General features: G+C 58.3%; 3 protein-coding genes across 33 annotated transcripts in view; 2 read left to right on the forward strand and 1 right to left on the reverse strand.

Annotated features, from left to right (window-relative positions):
* Positions 1-13,599, reverse strand: part of UTP4 (UTP4 small subunit processome component) — a 113,290-nt gene that overhangs the window by 6,734 nt on the left and 92,957 nt on the right. Inside the window, exons 1-7 of one of the 2 annotated variants that reach the window (XM_050922249.1) lie at positions 4,519-4,700; positions 3,510-3,701; positions 2,477-2,561; positions 1,723-1,812; positions 1,083-1,294; positions 520-691; positions 323-414 (exon numbers count right to left, since the gene is read on the reverse strand). In XM_050922249.1, the coding sequence (XP_050778206.1) occupies positions 323-414; positions 520-691; positions 1,083-1,294; positions 1,723-1,812; positions 2,477-2,561; positions 3,510-3,701; positions 4,519-4,677 (1,002 nt within the window). In that variant the 5' untranslated portion in view covers positions 4,678-4,700. Of the gene's footprint in view, positions 1-322; positions 415-519; positions 692-1,082; positions 1,295-1,722; positions 1,813-2,476; positions 2,562-3,509; positions 3,702-4,518; positions 4,701-13,599 lie in introns of those variants that run through there. The other variant, XM_050922250.1, reaches the window with a different exon arrangement.
* Positions 4,829-8,733, forward strand: CHTF8 (chromosome transmission fidelity factor 8). Its single transcript, XM_050922310.1, has 5 exons — positions 4,829-4,960; positions 5,963-6,061; positions 7,906-7,942; positions 8,190-8,307; positions 8,509-8,733. The coding sequence occupies exons 3-5, from the start codon at positions 7,920-7,922 to the stop codon at positions 8,731-8,733; spliced, it is 366 nt and encodes a 121-aa protein (XP_050778267.1). The 5' UTR covers positions 4,829-4,960; positions 5,963-6,061; positions 7,906-7,919.
* DERPC (DERPC proline and glycine rich nuclear protein) lies at positions 8,730-11,684 on the forward strand. Of its 30 annotated transcripts, none has more exons than XM_050922264.1 (3): positions 8,730-9,798; positions 9,883-9,907; positions 10,034-11,684. In XM_050922264.1, the coding sequence occupies exons 1-3, from the start codon at positions 8,730-8,732 to the stop codon at positions 10,716-10,718; spliced, it is 1,779 nt and encodes a 592-aa protein (XP_050778221.1). In that variant the 3' UTR covers positions 10,719-11,684. The 30 variants fall into 30 exon arrangements, with proteins under 30 accessions (XP_050778221.1, XP_050778228.1, XP_050778237.1 ...); XM_050922271.1 differs by having other exon boundaries at positions 8,730-9,756; XM_050922280.1 differs by having other exon boundaries at positions 8,730-9,630.

Raw genomic sequence — 13,599 nt, forward strand, 5'->3', positions numbered from 1 at the left:
ACAGGATCGGCGCATGGCACGTGGGAAGCCGGCCAGGCACCTCTTGTGCTCCAGACTATCATTCAGCACATTCTGATGCCCATTCTCCCCAGCAGGTCAGCAAGCGGCATGGGCCATACCCAGCCAGCACATCCATGGTGACCCCACTGGAACCAGGAAGGGTGAAGAGGGACCAGGCTGCCACTCCAACAGGGAAGGATCTGCTCTGGAGCAATTCCAAGAGCAGGAGTGACACAGGCCTGCAAACAGGAGTTGATGGCTGTGGCAAGGGGACCTGGTGAGCAGGGCTATCAAGGCAGAGCTCACGGGGTGCAGCACTTACATGGGGGAAGGTGAATTTCCGGAGGACAGCATCATAGCCCTTTCCATGCACCCTCTCCATGAGTGGGCGGATCACCAGCTGGGCATCCAGGCCTGAAAGAGGAGGAGGAGTCACTAAGGTGGCTAAACTGTGCTGAGCCAAGCCCAGGCGCGATCAGAACCCCACTTCTAGGCTGGTACAGCTTCCTTGCCCCATACCTCCAGAGATGAGTGCCGTCGCGCTGTGTGCCACGGCCCGCACGTCATGGGTGTGATGCTGGAACGGCTTCGTCCGCACCCACTTGCTCTCAGCACTGCCCCACTTCACCGGCAGCAGCTGGAACTGATACACCGCCCCCTCCGAAGTGCCCACCACAATGCTGTCTTCTTCCTGGGGAGGAAACCAAACAGCCATGGCTCACCGTGCCGACAGTGCAGGGCCGGGCAGTGCCAAGGGAAGGGTGGGGACGTGAACCCCCATCCCACTAGCTACTGGACAGAGCCCAATAGCTCCTTGCACCCTGGCCCAAGAGGGTGGGAAACGGGTGAGCTCCAAGCCAGTCAGCCAGGGCAGCATCCACCCCACCAGCCTGCAGTGCCCTTTAATCAGGTAGGGATGGCTCCTGGCCAAGCCGCTCTGGGTCAACCGGTGTCACAGAAGATGCTGCAGATAAGGGGTGAGATCCCAGATTACTAGCCTCCCTGCGCAGAGCCCACAGAGTCACCACCCCTCTGCCCAGCCTACGCACGGGGCCTCCCAGGAGCCGCCAGGCCCCTCCTACCTCAGACACAGCGAGACACAGCACAGCCGAGCTGCTGACTGGGTGGGTCTCCAGGAGGGTTCCTTTCTCCGAGTCCCAGAACTGCACCTTCCCCACCGAATCAGAGCTGACAATGGTGCCGTCGGAGAGGAATGCAACGCTCCACACCACGCACTCACGGCTGTACAGCCCCTGAGGGCGCCGGTCCACCATGATCCGCTGGATGGCATGGCCTGTGAATCAGACAACCCCAGATAGCAGAGGAGAGGGGGACAGGGTCATGGGGAGCTTACAGCTCAGGGTCGGGGCAGGGTGCATGAGCTGAGCCCCTTGCTAACGTGACAGATATGCCAGGCTCTGAGTCTCTCTCCTCCATGGCGATCTGCTCAGAAGCCCCATTCAGCTGCATCAGGAATGCCCGGTACATGGACCAGCAACCCCACCTGGCCTGGAGTCCACAGGGCACAGCTGGCTCCGTTTCAGACAGTTGAACTCTGCTGGGGGAAGGGAGTCAGCAGCCGGGCCGCAGGAATGGGAGGGCGAGTATGCAGCCCACGTGGACAGGAGGTGCTCAGGGGACAGCCCACCAGCACATCTGGCACTCAGGGGCACCTGGACGCTAACACTCCCCTCTACGCCTCTGCTGGGCACTCCTAGTCACCTGATTTGACGTCAAAGACTCGGAGAAGGTCGATGGAGCCAACAGCAATGCGGGTGCCGGAGGGATGCCAGGAAAGGGACATGATACGCCCTGGAGAATTATACAGCAGGGAAGGAGATCTCACGTGAGCCAACCCAAACCAATGCCCCTCACCCCCAACGTTCAGTGCAAGCCTGCGCTCAGAGATTGCCTTGCAGTGCCATGGGGCAGAAACTCCAGCCTTGGGTGACAGAAATAGAAGGCGCTGTGCCTTCCCAATAGGGGAGAGGGTACAGGGCTAGGACAGGCTAAGCTAGAGGACAGTTCAGAAGCAGGGCTAGCTGGATCCATGGGAGACTGACACATTTCTCTCAGAGAGGTGTGCACCAGCCTCTCCTTCACCACACCCACGTCCTGGACTCCTGAGTGACCACACTGTCCCTTCTAACTGCCCTCTGCCCACAAGACCCCATCCATGGCCATCTGACTGGGGAAGAGGGCAGACTGTGACTCCCACTGCTCAGTGTGGGGCCTCCAGAGGGCTCCCTGGTGGCAGCGGGTCCCACCTGCAGCAGATTCAACTCATCTTAGTTGCTTCTTTGGAATGGAGAACACAAGTCCCACGGCTGAGCCAGGGCAGAGAGAGCTGCAGAGAACCAGGCTTGGGGCATCTAAAGGGAGTGGGAAGTAGATTCTGTAGCCTTCCCTCCATCACTCCCCCCAACTACAGCTTCCCCCCTCAGCCTCTGCCCTGCTCTGTTCCCATCGAATCTACCTTTCTGCCGGTCCAGGCTCCTCTCAAACTGGATTTTATCAGGCACGACTTGGAAAAGCTTCACTGACCCATCCTCACAGCCAACCTATGGAGGGCAGGAGAGCGTGGAGATAACACAAGAGAGAGATGATTAAAGCCCTTATTTGGCTCATGCCCCACCTGTCTGCTGCCCAGGGCAGGCAGCGACGGGCTCCCCAACTGCCTGACCATGGACGCTCAGAAGCAAAGTCAGTTCCGGGTCCCAGCACAGTAGAGTGCTTGGCACAGTGACCCAGCAAGGCCAGGACTGCTCCACACTGCCAGCCTGGCCTGCCCCACTGTCTGGTGAGGAGTATTGCTTAGCGCATAGAACTCCTTTACTGCCATCTCCACAACGCTGCTGCCTGCTTGTCAGAGATTTACATTCAGCCCCTTCTGCATTCAGGAAGGGCCTGGGGCTGGGCAGCCCAAACTCTGTGCTGAAGTAGTTTGAGAACAAACTGCCCTTGGGCCTCGTGGGCACATCTCACCGCCACTCAACTATGATGCCAGCCACCCGGCTCTCTATGCCCCCCCAAGATGCACTGCTCACAGCCCATCAGCTACCAGCAGCAGGGGCAGGGAGCCCCACAGTCCCTACCCCACACTGCGATCTGTGGTAGCGGGAAGGGGCTCAGCACACCCACCCGCAACAGAGGGAAGAAGATTCTGCAGTCCCCACTCCATCATTCCCTGCAACCAACATGTATGATTCTCCCCCTCCCCTAATCTCAGCACTGTCTGCGGCTTGCACCAAGCAGTCCCATTGCCAGGCACAGACCCAGTCCATCATGCCTTGTGAGGCTGGACAGGAGCATAGCCACTGAAGACAATTCGAGAATGCACCTGGGTTTCAGAACACCAGGGAGCTTGCTAGTTGGGAGCAGCAGCAAGGGAGGCAGACCTCATCTGCTCCATAGGCCAGCAGGAGCCAGAAGTGACATCCTGGCCCAATGGCAGAACCAAGCCACAGAGCTGGCAGGCTTCCCTGGGATTTTCCAGCCAGAGTACTCACTGCCAGCTGAGTGCCACTGTGATCAGCCGCCATGCTCCAGATGGGGCCCCCAAAGCCATCCAGGGAGTACTTGACTCGCAACTTCTCTAAATCATACTCGATGACGTCTCCGCCCAGGCCTGCTCCGAAGAGCCGATCCCCAGCAGCCCAGCACAGCGCCTCTGTGGTTCTTGTCTCATGGCCTGGGATACCCTGAAAAGATGCACAGATGAATCACACCATCCCGCTTCCCCTGAAGCCCACCCGGGCTCAGACAGCCCATGTCTGAGCACCGTATAAGGACAAAGTCTCATTTTGTGTCCCCCATCCCCTGCTCCTGTGGAATTCCCCTACCTCAATCCCCAATGGGAGGGCCCAGGCTGAGTGCCCCTCCACTGCTCCCTATACACCAGCTAGTAGAGGTTAGTCACTCTCAGGCAGGCAGTACAGCTGTACCCTTCCCTATAGCGCTGCCTGCTGGGATGGGCCCCAAGTTCCTTCACTAGCCCCTGACGCATGGCCAGATCAGCGAAGCCACTGGGCCCTGGGCGAGCACGGACGGTTGAATAGGACCCAGAACACCATCCTGAGCAGCTCCCAGGCCCTCAGGGGGTCAGGACTGTTCCATGCCCATCCCCGTATGAAGTCTCGCTCACTGGAGGGGGCTGCTGGGTTAGCTGGAGAGCCCCCCGTTCCACAGTGAGCGAGAAACTGAAGCCCAGCAAAGCCAATGACACTCAGGGCTGCTCAACACCGCGTGTTACACACGAGGCTACGCTGACAGCTGCCCGCTCAGGGTGCCCTGGGAGCGCAGACTTCGTCCAGGGCAGGTGAAATCCCAGAGCTGCGGGGGGGGCGCTGGTTTCCGGGGGGAGCCCTGGGACCTTCCCCCGGCCCCACGCACGCCCCAGCGGGCGCTCAGGCTCACCTCTGCCCCCGGCTCTCTCCCCAAGGCCCAGGCTGGATTCGGGCCGGGGGCTGCCCGGGGTGCACCGGAGGGGGGAGCCCCCGGCTCCGGGCGGCCCGTTACCTTTTCCTGGAAGTAGTTCGCAGCGAAGTTGTAGACCTCGAGGGCGCCGTCCGTGCGGGCCAGGGCGAGGCGGGCGGAGCGCGGGCTGTGAGCCAGGCAGCGGATCCCCGCGGGCATGTAGGCGAAGAACCGCACCCGGTGCACCTGGAACTCCCCCATCCCGGGGCGGGGCGGGGCCGGCCCGACCCCGCCGGAACGAGAGCGTCTCCCGGCGCCGCTCACCCGCGGCTGCGACGGCAGCTCCGCCTCCTCCTGCTCCGCCACGTGCGCGCCCTGCGCCCCGGAACCGGAAGCGAGGGGAAGGGTCCGGCCGAGCGGAAGTGCGCAGCGGCGGGAGGTTCGGTTGTTGCCGGGAGACCAGGCAGCCCCCTGCTCCCTCGCCAGGCCCTGCTGCGTCGGCGGCCCCTGCTGCGGGTCGGGACGAGGGACCCTGAGGCGAGAGGTGATGGTGGAGCCCGGCGGGGGGAGGGGCCGTGGTACAGGGATGTTGGTGGGGGGGGAAGGGCTCGGGGAGGGGCTAGTGAAGGGGCTTGGGGATGGAGGGGCTCTGGGAAGGTGGTGGGGGAGGGGCTAGTGAAGGGTCTCTGGGAAGGTGGTGGGGGAGGGGCTCTGGTGAAGGATGAGGAAGGAAGTAGGGATGGAGGAGCTCTGGGAAGGTGGTGGGGTGGGGGCGGGGCTTGGGAAGGACTCAGTTGAAGGATCTGGGAGGTTGGTGAGGGAGGGGTCTCTGGGAAGGTGGGGGAGGGGCTAGTGAAGGGGCTCTGGGAAGGTGATGGGGGAGGGGCTCTGGTGAAGGATGAGGCGGGAAGGGCTGGAGGAGGGGCTCTGGGAAGGTGGTGGGGGAGGGGCTAGTGAAGGGGCTCTGGGAAGGTGATGGGGAGGGGCTCTGGTGAAGGATGAGGCGGGAAGGGCTGGAGGAGGGGCTCTGGGAAGGTGGTGGGGGAGGGGCTAGTGAAGGGGCTCTGTTGAAGGATCAGGGAGGTTGGTGAGGGAAGGGCTAGGGAAGCTGGTGCAGGAGCAGGGGGCTGAGCCAGGCTGCAGGAAGGAGAGCAGAGGCATGAGGATACAGCTGGGTAGAACCTCACTCGGGTGTGGCATGAAGAGAACTGTGCAGCCTGTGGCCACCATTCCCAGGCTGAGGTCTAAAGCTCTCCCTTATCCTGTGTCACACTGAGCTGTGTACGGCTCAGGACAGCAGCCTGCAGAGCACCTCACCCACTACGTGGACCCAGTCACACTACTGACTGAGTTTTATGGGGCACATCCATTTTTTATACTGTCCCCCCAGGAAGTATCATTTCCCCCCACCCTTAATTTCATTGCAAGATGGTTGGCTCCTGATTAAAATGACTGTATTGGAGGATTAAATAGGAGGCGGGTCGTGAGAGGGCTTGGGAATCTGATGTTTCATGTGCAGTTGCAAACAGGGAGTGTTTCTATGCAGGAGTTTCAAGTCTGGCTGTAGCGAATGCCAAGAGGCAGAGGAAAGGAGAATTATTAGTAACGGAACTCTCTTTCCTGGGAATAAGGATATTCTGTGAAAGTAAGTTACATTTTAGAAAGTAAAGATTTCCACTAATCAAGTCAAACATCTACTTGTTCCACCAAAGAGGTGGCTGTGTTGCAGTGGCTGGTGTTGTGATTCCACTGTGTATGTAATTAAAATTTGTAATGCAGGCTGGAATGATTCAGGATGGAAAGTGCTATAAGATAGATCTGTTTAATTTTTTAATAATCATTTTAAATTAGCCCCTTTCTACACAACTCTGATGCAAGCACACCTGGAATGTTCCATTCAATTTTGAGCACCAAATTGTCAAAAAGATATTAACAAATTGGAAGGAATTCAGATAAGAAAAAAGTGGCTGGAGCAATTAATTTATATGGGAAGAATATAAGAACTAACTTGGCTATGTGACAAAGGTGAGGGACATGAATCTTCATGTATCTAAACAGTGTAAACACCAAGGAGGGATAGAAATTACTTTCCTGCGCACAGCTGGATGTACGTAGGAGGAATAGGATGAAATTAAGCAAGGGGGAATTTAAGTTACTGTAAGGAAAGAGCTAGGGCCAGTGAGATATATATGGCCATGGAAGACTCTCAAGGAAGGGGCAGAAACCTTGTCATTTGAGGAACTTTAAATTAGATCAGACAAAGCACTAGAGAATGTCCTGCATGGAGTACTCCTGCCATGGCCCTTGGGAGATGGACTCGGTGGGAGCAAAAGGAGCTTTTCCAGTTTTAATTTGCAACAGTGTGTTTTATTATGAGTTTATCCCAATAAATACATCTCCAAGAAATGATGAATTAGCCTTTGTAGAGTTTAATACTTGGAAGTCTGAGATATTAGTGCAAATTCATTTCCCCTGCAAACTCCCATGGACTCAGCTTTCACTGCTGAATAGTCTGGGGGAGTTCACATTGCACACTTCAGGCTACCTGAATTACAGACAATAAGAATGTTTAATTCTAGCTTTACAGGAGAATGTTCACAGTCTGGGCTGGTTGAGCTCAATTTCTGGGGTATTGGGATCCAGGGCCCACCATGCTAATGATAATGAAGTAAAAGACAGGAGTCAAACTATTTACGGTCAAGGAAACTACACAATCTTGCTTATCCATAAGGTATTTGGAGAATGCCTCTTCTAAGCACTTTGCTGACATGACAGTGACCATCCAAGCAAACTGGTTTTGAGACAGTGTGGTGCTGTGTAAAAGGGAGGCCTGCTGGAGCCACATGTTAGTCATTTGTCTGCCTGTGTTCAAATCCCATTGGTTGTTTCCAGTGAAAATGATCTTGGAACATCCCATCTGGTAGTCCAGCCTCTTCAGTTGTTTGTTACAATCAAACAAATATATTGTGGTTTGGAGTGTAACCTCAGGGGTCAGGTATGTGCCAGCCACTTGCTAACGTTGCAGTCAGGTCATTATGCCATGTGCTTGGTGATTCTCCCTGCTTCTGGGAGACTCCCTCTGGCTGTTTTGGGGAGCACAACATTGAGCCACTTCTATTGTGCATAACTCATCATCCATTGTAGCTGTAAAGGAACATTATCTGAGTTTGCCAGTAGGTGGCAGTAAAATACAAACTAATCTGCTCAACCCACCACTCCCCCTTGTGAAGCAATGGGGAGCTCCCGTCAGAAGGGCTGCTTAGGGCACAGAGGGAGCCTGTGTGTCAAAGGGCCTCTTGGGGGCTGTGCCATAAGTGATTCAAACACTGAGCCTTGGCAGTGAGGCGAGAGTGGACTCCTCCCCTCCCCAGGTACGACTGGGTGGTCACTTCTTACCTAGTGAGACACTAGTGGCCCAGGAGGTTCAGCCCAGGTGCCTGGTCCCTCAGCCCCATTTGCTGATGAATCTGTGTCTCCTTCGCTTTGCAGAAGAGAAGCGGAGCATGGTGCAGATTGTGATTTCCAGGTGAGTTTGGCACGACTCCTTCCTGTGCTAGTGTTAGGAAGTGATGAGTTGTCAGTTTCTGAGCTAGCTTGTGTCCCACTGGGGTCTGAACATGCTTCAGCAAGGCCCTAGGGCAGTGTCTAAACCTGGGTATTGCACAGAAACCAGAGAGCTGGTGGAACTGGCTTGCCACAGTTTTTTGTAGTGGAGCCTCTGTCCTGGCCCTTCGACCCTTAGGACATTGTAACCCCCAGCCCTTTGCTTTCAGTGATGGGGCTGATGGCCTGGCAGAGTGGGTGCTGATGGAGCTGCAGGGAGAGATTGAGGCTCGCTACAGCACCGGACTGGCTGGAAACCTCTTGGGAGACCTGCATTACACCAGAGAGGTGAGGGAGCTTTCCTTACCTTTCTTACAGGCTTGGGAGAGCAGCTGGAGGGAGTCCTCTGCCAAGTCAGCTCCCACAAAGGCTGCACCTGGTTCTGAGGTCCATCTTCTTGTGGAAGGGGTAAGGAGGCTGTAGTGAAAGGAAGGGAGCCTGGTCCCTGCAGGGCTCTGACCCTGTGCCTGTTATCTCTTCTTTCCCAAGGGGGTCCCTGTGCTCATCGTGGGCCATCACATTCTTTATGGGAAGGTAGTGCACCTGGAGAAGCCCTTCGCCGTCCTCACCAAACGTTGTGCCAGTGAGCACGGCTGTGACCGCAGCCCCACAGGGGCAGCTGCCCACTACCTGGTGACTGCTCTGATCAAGACCAAGCTCCTCTTCAAAACCCGCCCCAAGCCCATCATCACCAACGTGCCCAAGAAAGTATGAAAGAGCCCCGGCCCCATACCAGAGAGCGACCTGCCCCCTGGACACGAGCCCAGCTTCTGTCCCGAGGGCGGGGGACTGGTCCCATGGGGGCAAACTCAGCTCCCTTCCCAAGAGGGGCTGGTCCCATGGGGGCAAACTCAGCTCCCTTCCCAAGAGGGGCTGGTCCCATGGGGGCAAACTCAGCTCCCTTCCCTAGAGCATCCGGACTCTTGGGCACAATCCCAGCTACCATCCAGAGGGGGGTTGAACTCCAAAACATGAGCCAGGATCTCCTGCCAAGGCCTGGTGGCCTCTTGGGTACAACTCCAGCTCCCATGCCAGGCGGGGCCATGTGCTTGGGCCAGAACTGTGCTCCTCGCACAAGGGGGACCCGACCTCAAGACACAAGTCAAGCTCCCTTCCCCAGGGCAGGTGGCCTCTTGGGCATTAGCCCGACTCCCATCCCAAGGGGCACTGGAGCCCTGGGCCCAAACCCAGCTATCTTCCCAAGGGCAGGTGGCCTCCTGGGTGCTAGCCCAGCTCCCACCTTGCTGGGAACTGGAGCCTTGGGCCAAAGCCCAGTTCCCCTACCAAGGGCAGGTGGGCTCCTGGGCCCAAGCCTAGTTCACACCCCAAGGACACGTGGCCTCCTTGGCACTAGCCCAACGTCCACCCCCAGGGGCATGGGTGCTGTGTTCCAGAACCCAGCTACTCTTCCAAGAGCAGGTGGGCTCCTGGGCCCCAGCCCCGCTCCTGTCCCTAAAGCAGGTGGCCTCCTAGGGACTAGTCCGGCTCCCATCTCAAGGGGCACCGGAGCCCTGGGCCCCAGACCAGGTCCCGTCCCGACAGCAAGCGGAGCCCTGGGCCCCAGACCAGGTCCCGTCCCGACGGCGACCGGAGCCCTGGGCCCCAGACCAGGTCCTGTTCCTAGGGCAGGTGGCCTCCCGGGCCCCAGCTCAGCTCCCATCTCTAAAGCAGGTGGCCTCCTAGGCACTAGTCCGGCTCCCATCTCAAGGGGCACTGGAGCCCTGGGCCCCAGACCAGGTCCCGTCCCGACGGCAAGCGGAGCCCTGGGCCCCAGACCAGGTCCCGTCCCGACGGCAAGCGGAGCCCTGGGCCCCAGACCAGGTCCCGTCCCGACGGCAAGCGGAGCCCTGGGCCCCAGACCAGGTCCCGTTCCTAGGGCAGGTGGCCTCCTGGGCCCCAGACCAGCTCCCATCACAAGGGGCACTGGAGCCCTGGGCCCAAGTCCAGCTCTAATCCCCAAGCCAGGTGGTCTTCTGGGTCCAAATCCAGCTCCCATCTCAATGGGAACTGGAGCCCTGGGCCCAAGCCCAGCTCCCATCGTAAGGGCAGGTGGCCTCCTAGGCCCGAGCCCGGCTCCTATGCCGAGGGGGACTGGAGTCCTGGGCCTGGGCCCGGGCCCGGCTCCGGCTCCCATGCCGAGGGGGACTGGCCTTTTCACCACTAGACCAGCTGACAGCCTATCTATGAATCCATTCCCCTTTCCCAGGGAAGGAGGACCCTCAAGTGCAACCCCAGCTACCATTGCAGGGATTGGCTCACCCTTGCGCATGAATCTGGCTCCCAGCGCAAAGACTGGTGGCCTCCTAGGTATGACCCCAGCTCCAGTTCCAAGAACAACTGGCTCCCTGGGCATGAACACCGCTCCCATCACACAGGGGCCTGCCATGCTGGACACTAGACCTACCGGTCCCCTGGGTCAATCTCCCTTCCCTGGGGCAGCTGGTCCCCAGAGTGTGAACCGGACTCCGTTCCCCAGGGTGGGTGAGCCCCAGAGCATGAACCCTGTCCCCTTCTCCAAAGCAGCTGGCCCCCTGGGGCCAAACCCAACTCCCTGCCCCAGGCCAACTGGCCCCCTGGGGCTAAACCCAACTCCCTTCCCCACGCCTGCTGGCCCCATGGCTGTGAACCCAGCTGTTCTCTTTCCTAATGGGACATTGTCATCTCCCATTAATAACACAGCCAGGCTGCGATGGTGCTGATTCTCTCCTGACCCCCTACCCTGGAGAGAAGATCAAGAGTGCAGCCATACTCCTGCCACCTGCCTTGCCAACAAACAAGGACCTAGCACAGTCTCAGCTTTTCCTAGAGCCTTGCTGGGTTCTGGACTCCAGGGGTTCGTAGGCCAGCAGCCCCTCGTCCTCCTAGATGTGGTGGAGCACTGTGTTTGGGTGACGCACTCCTCAGGGAATGCAGATCTCAGGCCCAGTGACTCCAGCACTACCACCTTGCTGCACAGCAGGGAATCCAGGAGGCCCCATCTCGGTCTGGCCGTAGTGCTCGGAACTGGAACAATGAGCCACAGGAGCCTGTTCTGAAGCAGGCCCCTTGGTGTAACCCCGACCACGCCGCTGCTGCTGGAGACGGCAGGTGGCATCACCTTTCCTGCTCAGCCAGGAGCCAACTGACCTTTTGTTCTGGGTTTGTGTTCCTTTTTCCTGCCCCTTGAATAAAAGTGACAGGAGGTCAGTGGGCCTGCACTGGCTCCTATGTCATCCCAGTGCCACAGGAACAGCAACCCTGCCTCAGCCAGGAGGGACAGGGCCACGCTGGACACTGAACCCTTGTTACTGCAGCATGGAGCAGCTGCTATTCAGCTACTGGAGTAAACCCTTGGGAATTCTGCCCCCCTTGGACCCCTCCAGGGCAAGGCTGGGGCGGAAGTGGCCCTGCCTGGGTGGCAGGAGCGTAGGCTGAGGTGGCCCTGCTGCTCATGAACATGGCCCTGGGGAAGGCACTCAGTTACCAAGCCAGGCTCCTGGCAGAGCTTCTCTGGCCATGGGTGGGGACTCAGTTCTAGGGCCAAGAGGGCAGCTGCCCCCCCAAGATACTCCCCCAGCCTTCCTGTGTGCAAATCTCTTTATTATGACAAATCCATTGTGATATAAAAACCGACCTTTTAAAAAAATGAAAAAATGCAGGTAAAAAATAAATAGATTTACAAACAATGGTAGCAATAAGTGTAAATATCAAAGCGCTACAAAAGTCTCCTAAAAACCTTGTATTAAATGGAGTAAGTCACCTGGCGTAAGGTTTCTGCCCTGAAAAGAGGGCCTGGGGAGACCGCTGTGGTGCAGCCAGACCAGACACAAGGAATGTGGGGACACTGTTGGACTGGGCAGGCGTGGAAGCTGCTCTCCCAGGCCCAGGAGGGAGCACATACCTGTGGTCTAGATCCAAAGGCAGGTCCCTGCTCAGGCCTCCACGTATGCCATAGGAGACCAGGCTCCCTCCCCCTAGCACCGGAGGGAGGGGAGGGAAGGGGGGTGCTGCAGGGAGGCACCTGTTCCAGAAGCCCACAGAGTACATGCCCTGGGGGCCCTCCCTGAGAAGAGAGCACAGAAGTCTGGGAGCAGAGCTGCCAGGATTAGCTCAGTGCAGAGTGCAAAGCAAGCCGTGTTCTGCTGATCACAGCACTGGGAGCTGGGGGCATCCCCTTTCCTGAGGGAACTGCCCACCTGTGCTCTGATTCAGACAAGCTGCCTGGCCCAGCTGCTGGAATCCCAGCCCTCAGCATTTGCCTGGCCAGGAGCAGCCTGGTGCCGTGGCACATTAGTCCCTGCTGGTGCCCTGTTAAGTGCTCTCGTTAACAGGCCCAGGCACAAGGAGCCATACAGCCAAAAAGCTCCTGCCGCAGCAACTTGCAGGCTGGATGCGCTGCCCGCAGCTGGAGTGACCCCTCTGCTCTGGCACACCAACCCGTAACGTGGGGCAGGCCCACAGCTCTCAGTTCAGACTCCTGTCCCTCTTGTATGTGAGGGGGGTGGGTACTAGAACTTCTGCCCTGCAGAGTAGGGGAACTCCCAGCCCACTAAACCTGGCCCAAGAGCAGCACAGGGACTTAAGCCAACATGCAAAAATATTCCATGGGGCTGGGGCCCCTGCAAGGGCAGTTGGCCCCCAGCTTAGTGCCCAGCACAGGACCTTGCATTACTCAGCAGAGGCTGGGAGGCTGGTGTCCCCTTAACTCATGGCAGAGGCGCTGTGCTAGAAGAGTGGGGCGGCACCCAGCTCACTGGGACACAGCGCAAAATACGGTTTTTGGCTACAACCACCCTTGCAGGCCCTGGAAGGGTTCCCAAGCCCCTGGAGCACTCCTCAGGCACAGCAGAGGGCACGCAAAGAAGGTGCTGGCAGCCATTCTTGGGCAGGCTCCCACTGACTGTGGCCTCTCACTGCCCTTCCGTTCTTTGGCAAAGGAGCCAGAATTAGCTGCTGCTCTCCCATGGGGCAAGCCTCAGACCCTCCCAACATCCACCAGGGGCCAGGGAGTGGCAGCTGGAGGGGGCTTAAGGGGCTTCTGTGGTGTTTCTTCAGCAGAAGGGGCCTCCCAACCCCTTCTTCACAGGCTGGGTGGCTGTTCCCAAAGCTCTAAGTCCTGCTGTCCTGCCTCAGCCGCCCCTGGCATCGCTGGGTTCCTGCATGAGGCACCTCAGCCAGCAGAACAGGGGCGAGCGCTTTACTTGCTGCATTCCCGCTCTGGCTAGGCTCACTCCATGCATCCCTCACCATCCCTTTGCCTCTCTCCACGCTGCCCCGAGCACCCTCGCTGTTCTGGGCACAGACGCCCTTACGCAGAGCGGCGCTTTGCTGCTTTGTCTGGCATGTTATCCTCACACAGGGATGCTAGAGCTACAGCCAGGGTGTGGGGTAAAACCACAGCTGGCGGCAGACAGTGTGGGGCAGGGATTCTGACTGAAGCTCTTAGTGGAGTCTAGCTTAGCAGTGGGGCCCACAGTGAAGATACCAAAGGGTGCTAACCCCTGGACTAGACAGCTCATAATTAACTGCCCGGGAGAGCACCCGTCTCCCAAGGTACCCACCTGCCCCCCCTTTCACAGCTGGGGAAGAGACTTGCCCGAG

This window comes from Gopherus flavomarginatus, chromosome 14, assembly GCF_025201925.1.
Source record: "Gopherus flavomarginatus isolate rGopFla2 chromosome 14, rGopFla2.mat.asm, whole genome shotgun sequence".
NCBI classification, from domain to species: domain Eukaryota; kingdom Metazoa; phylum Chordata; order Testudines; family Testudinidae; genus Gopherus; species Gopherus flavomarginatus.

Bases quoted from the DNA above. Each gene is read 5' to 3' on its own strand.
- CHTF8 (XM_050922310.1), top strand. From the start codon at position 7,920: ATGGTGCAGATTGTGATTTCCAG. The intron at 7,943-8,189 runs GTGAGTTTGGCA...CTTTGCTTTCAG, and splicing joins GTGCAGATTGTGATTTCCAG to TGATGGGGCTGATGGCCTGG. The intron at 8,308-8,508 runs GTGAGGGAGCTT...TTCTTTCCCAAG, and splicing joins ACCTGCATTACACCAGAGAG to GGGGTCCCTGTGCTCATCGT.
- DERPC (XM_050922253.1), top strand. From the start codon at position 8,730: ATGAAAGAGCCCCGGCCCCATACCAGAGAGCGACCTGCCCCCTGGACA. The intron at 9,799-9,840 runs GTCCCGTCCCGA...GCCCCAGACCAG, and splicing joins AGCCCTGGGCCCCAGACCAG to GTCCCGTCCCGACGGCAAGC.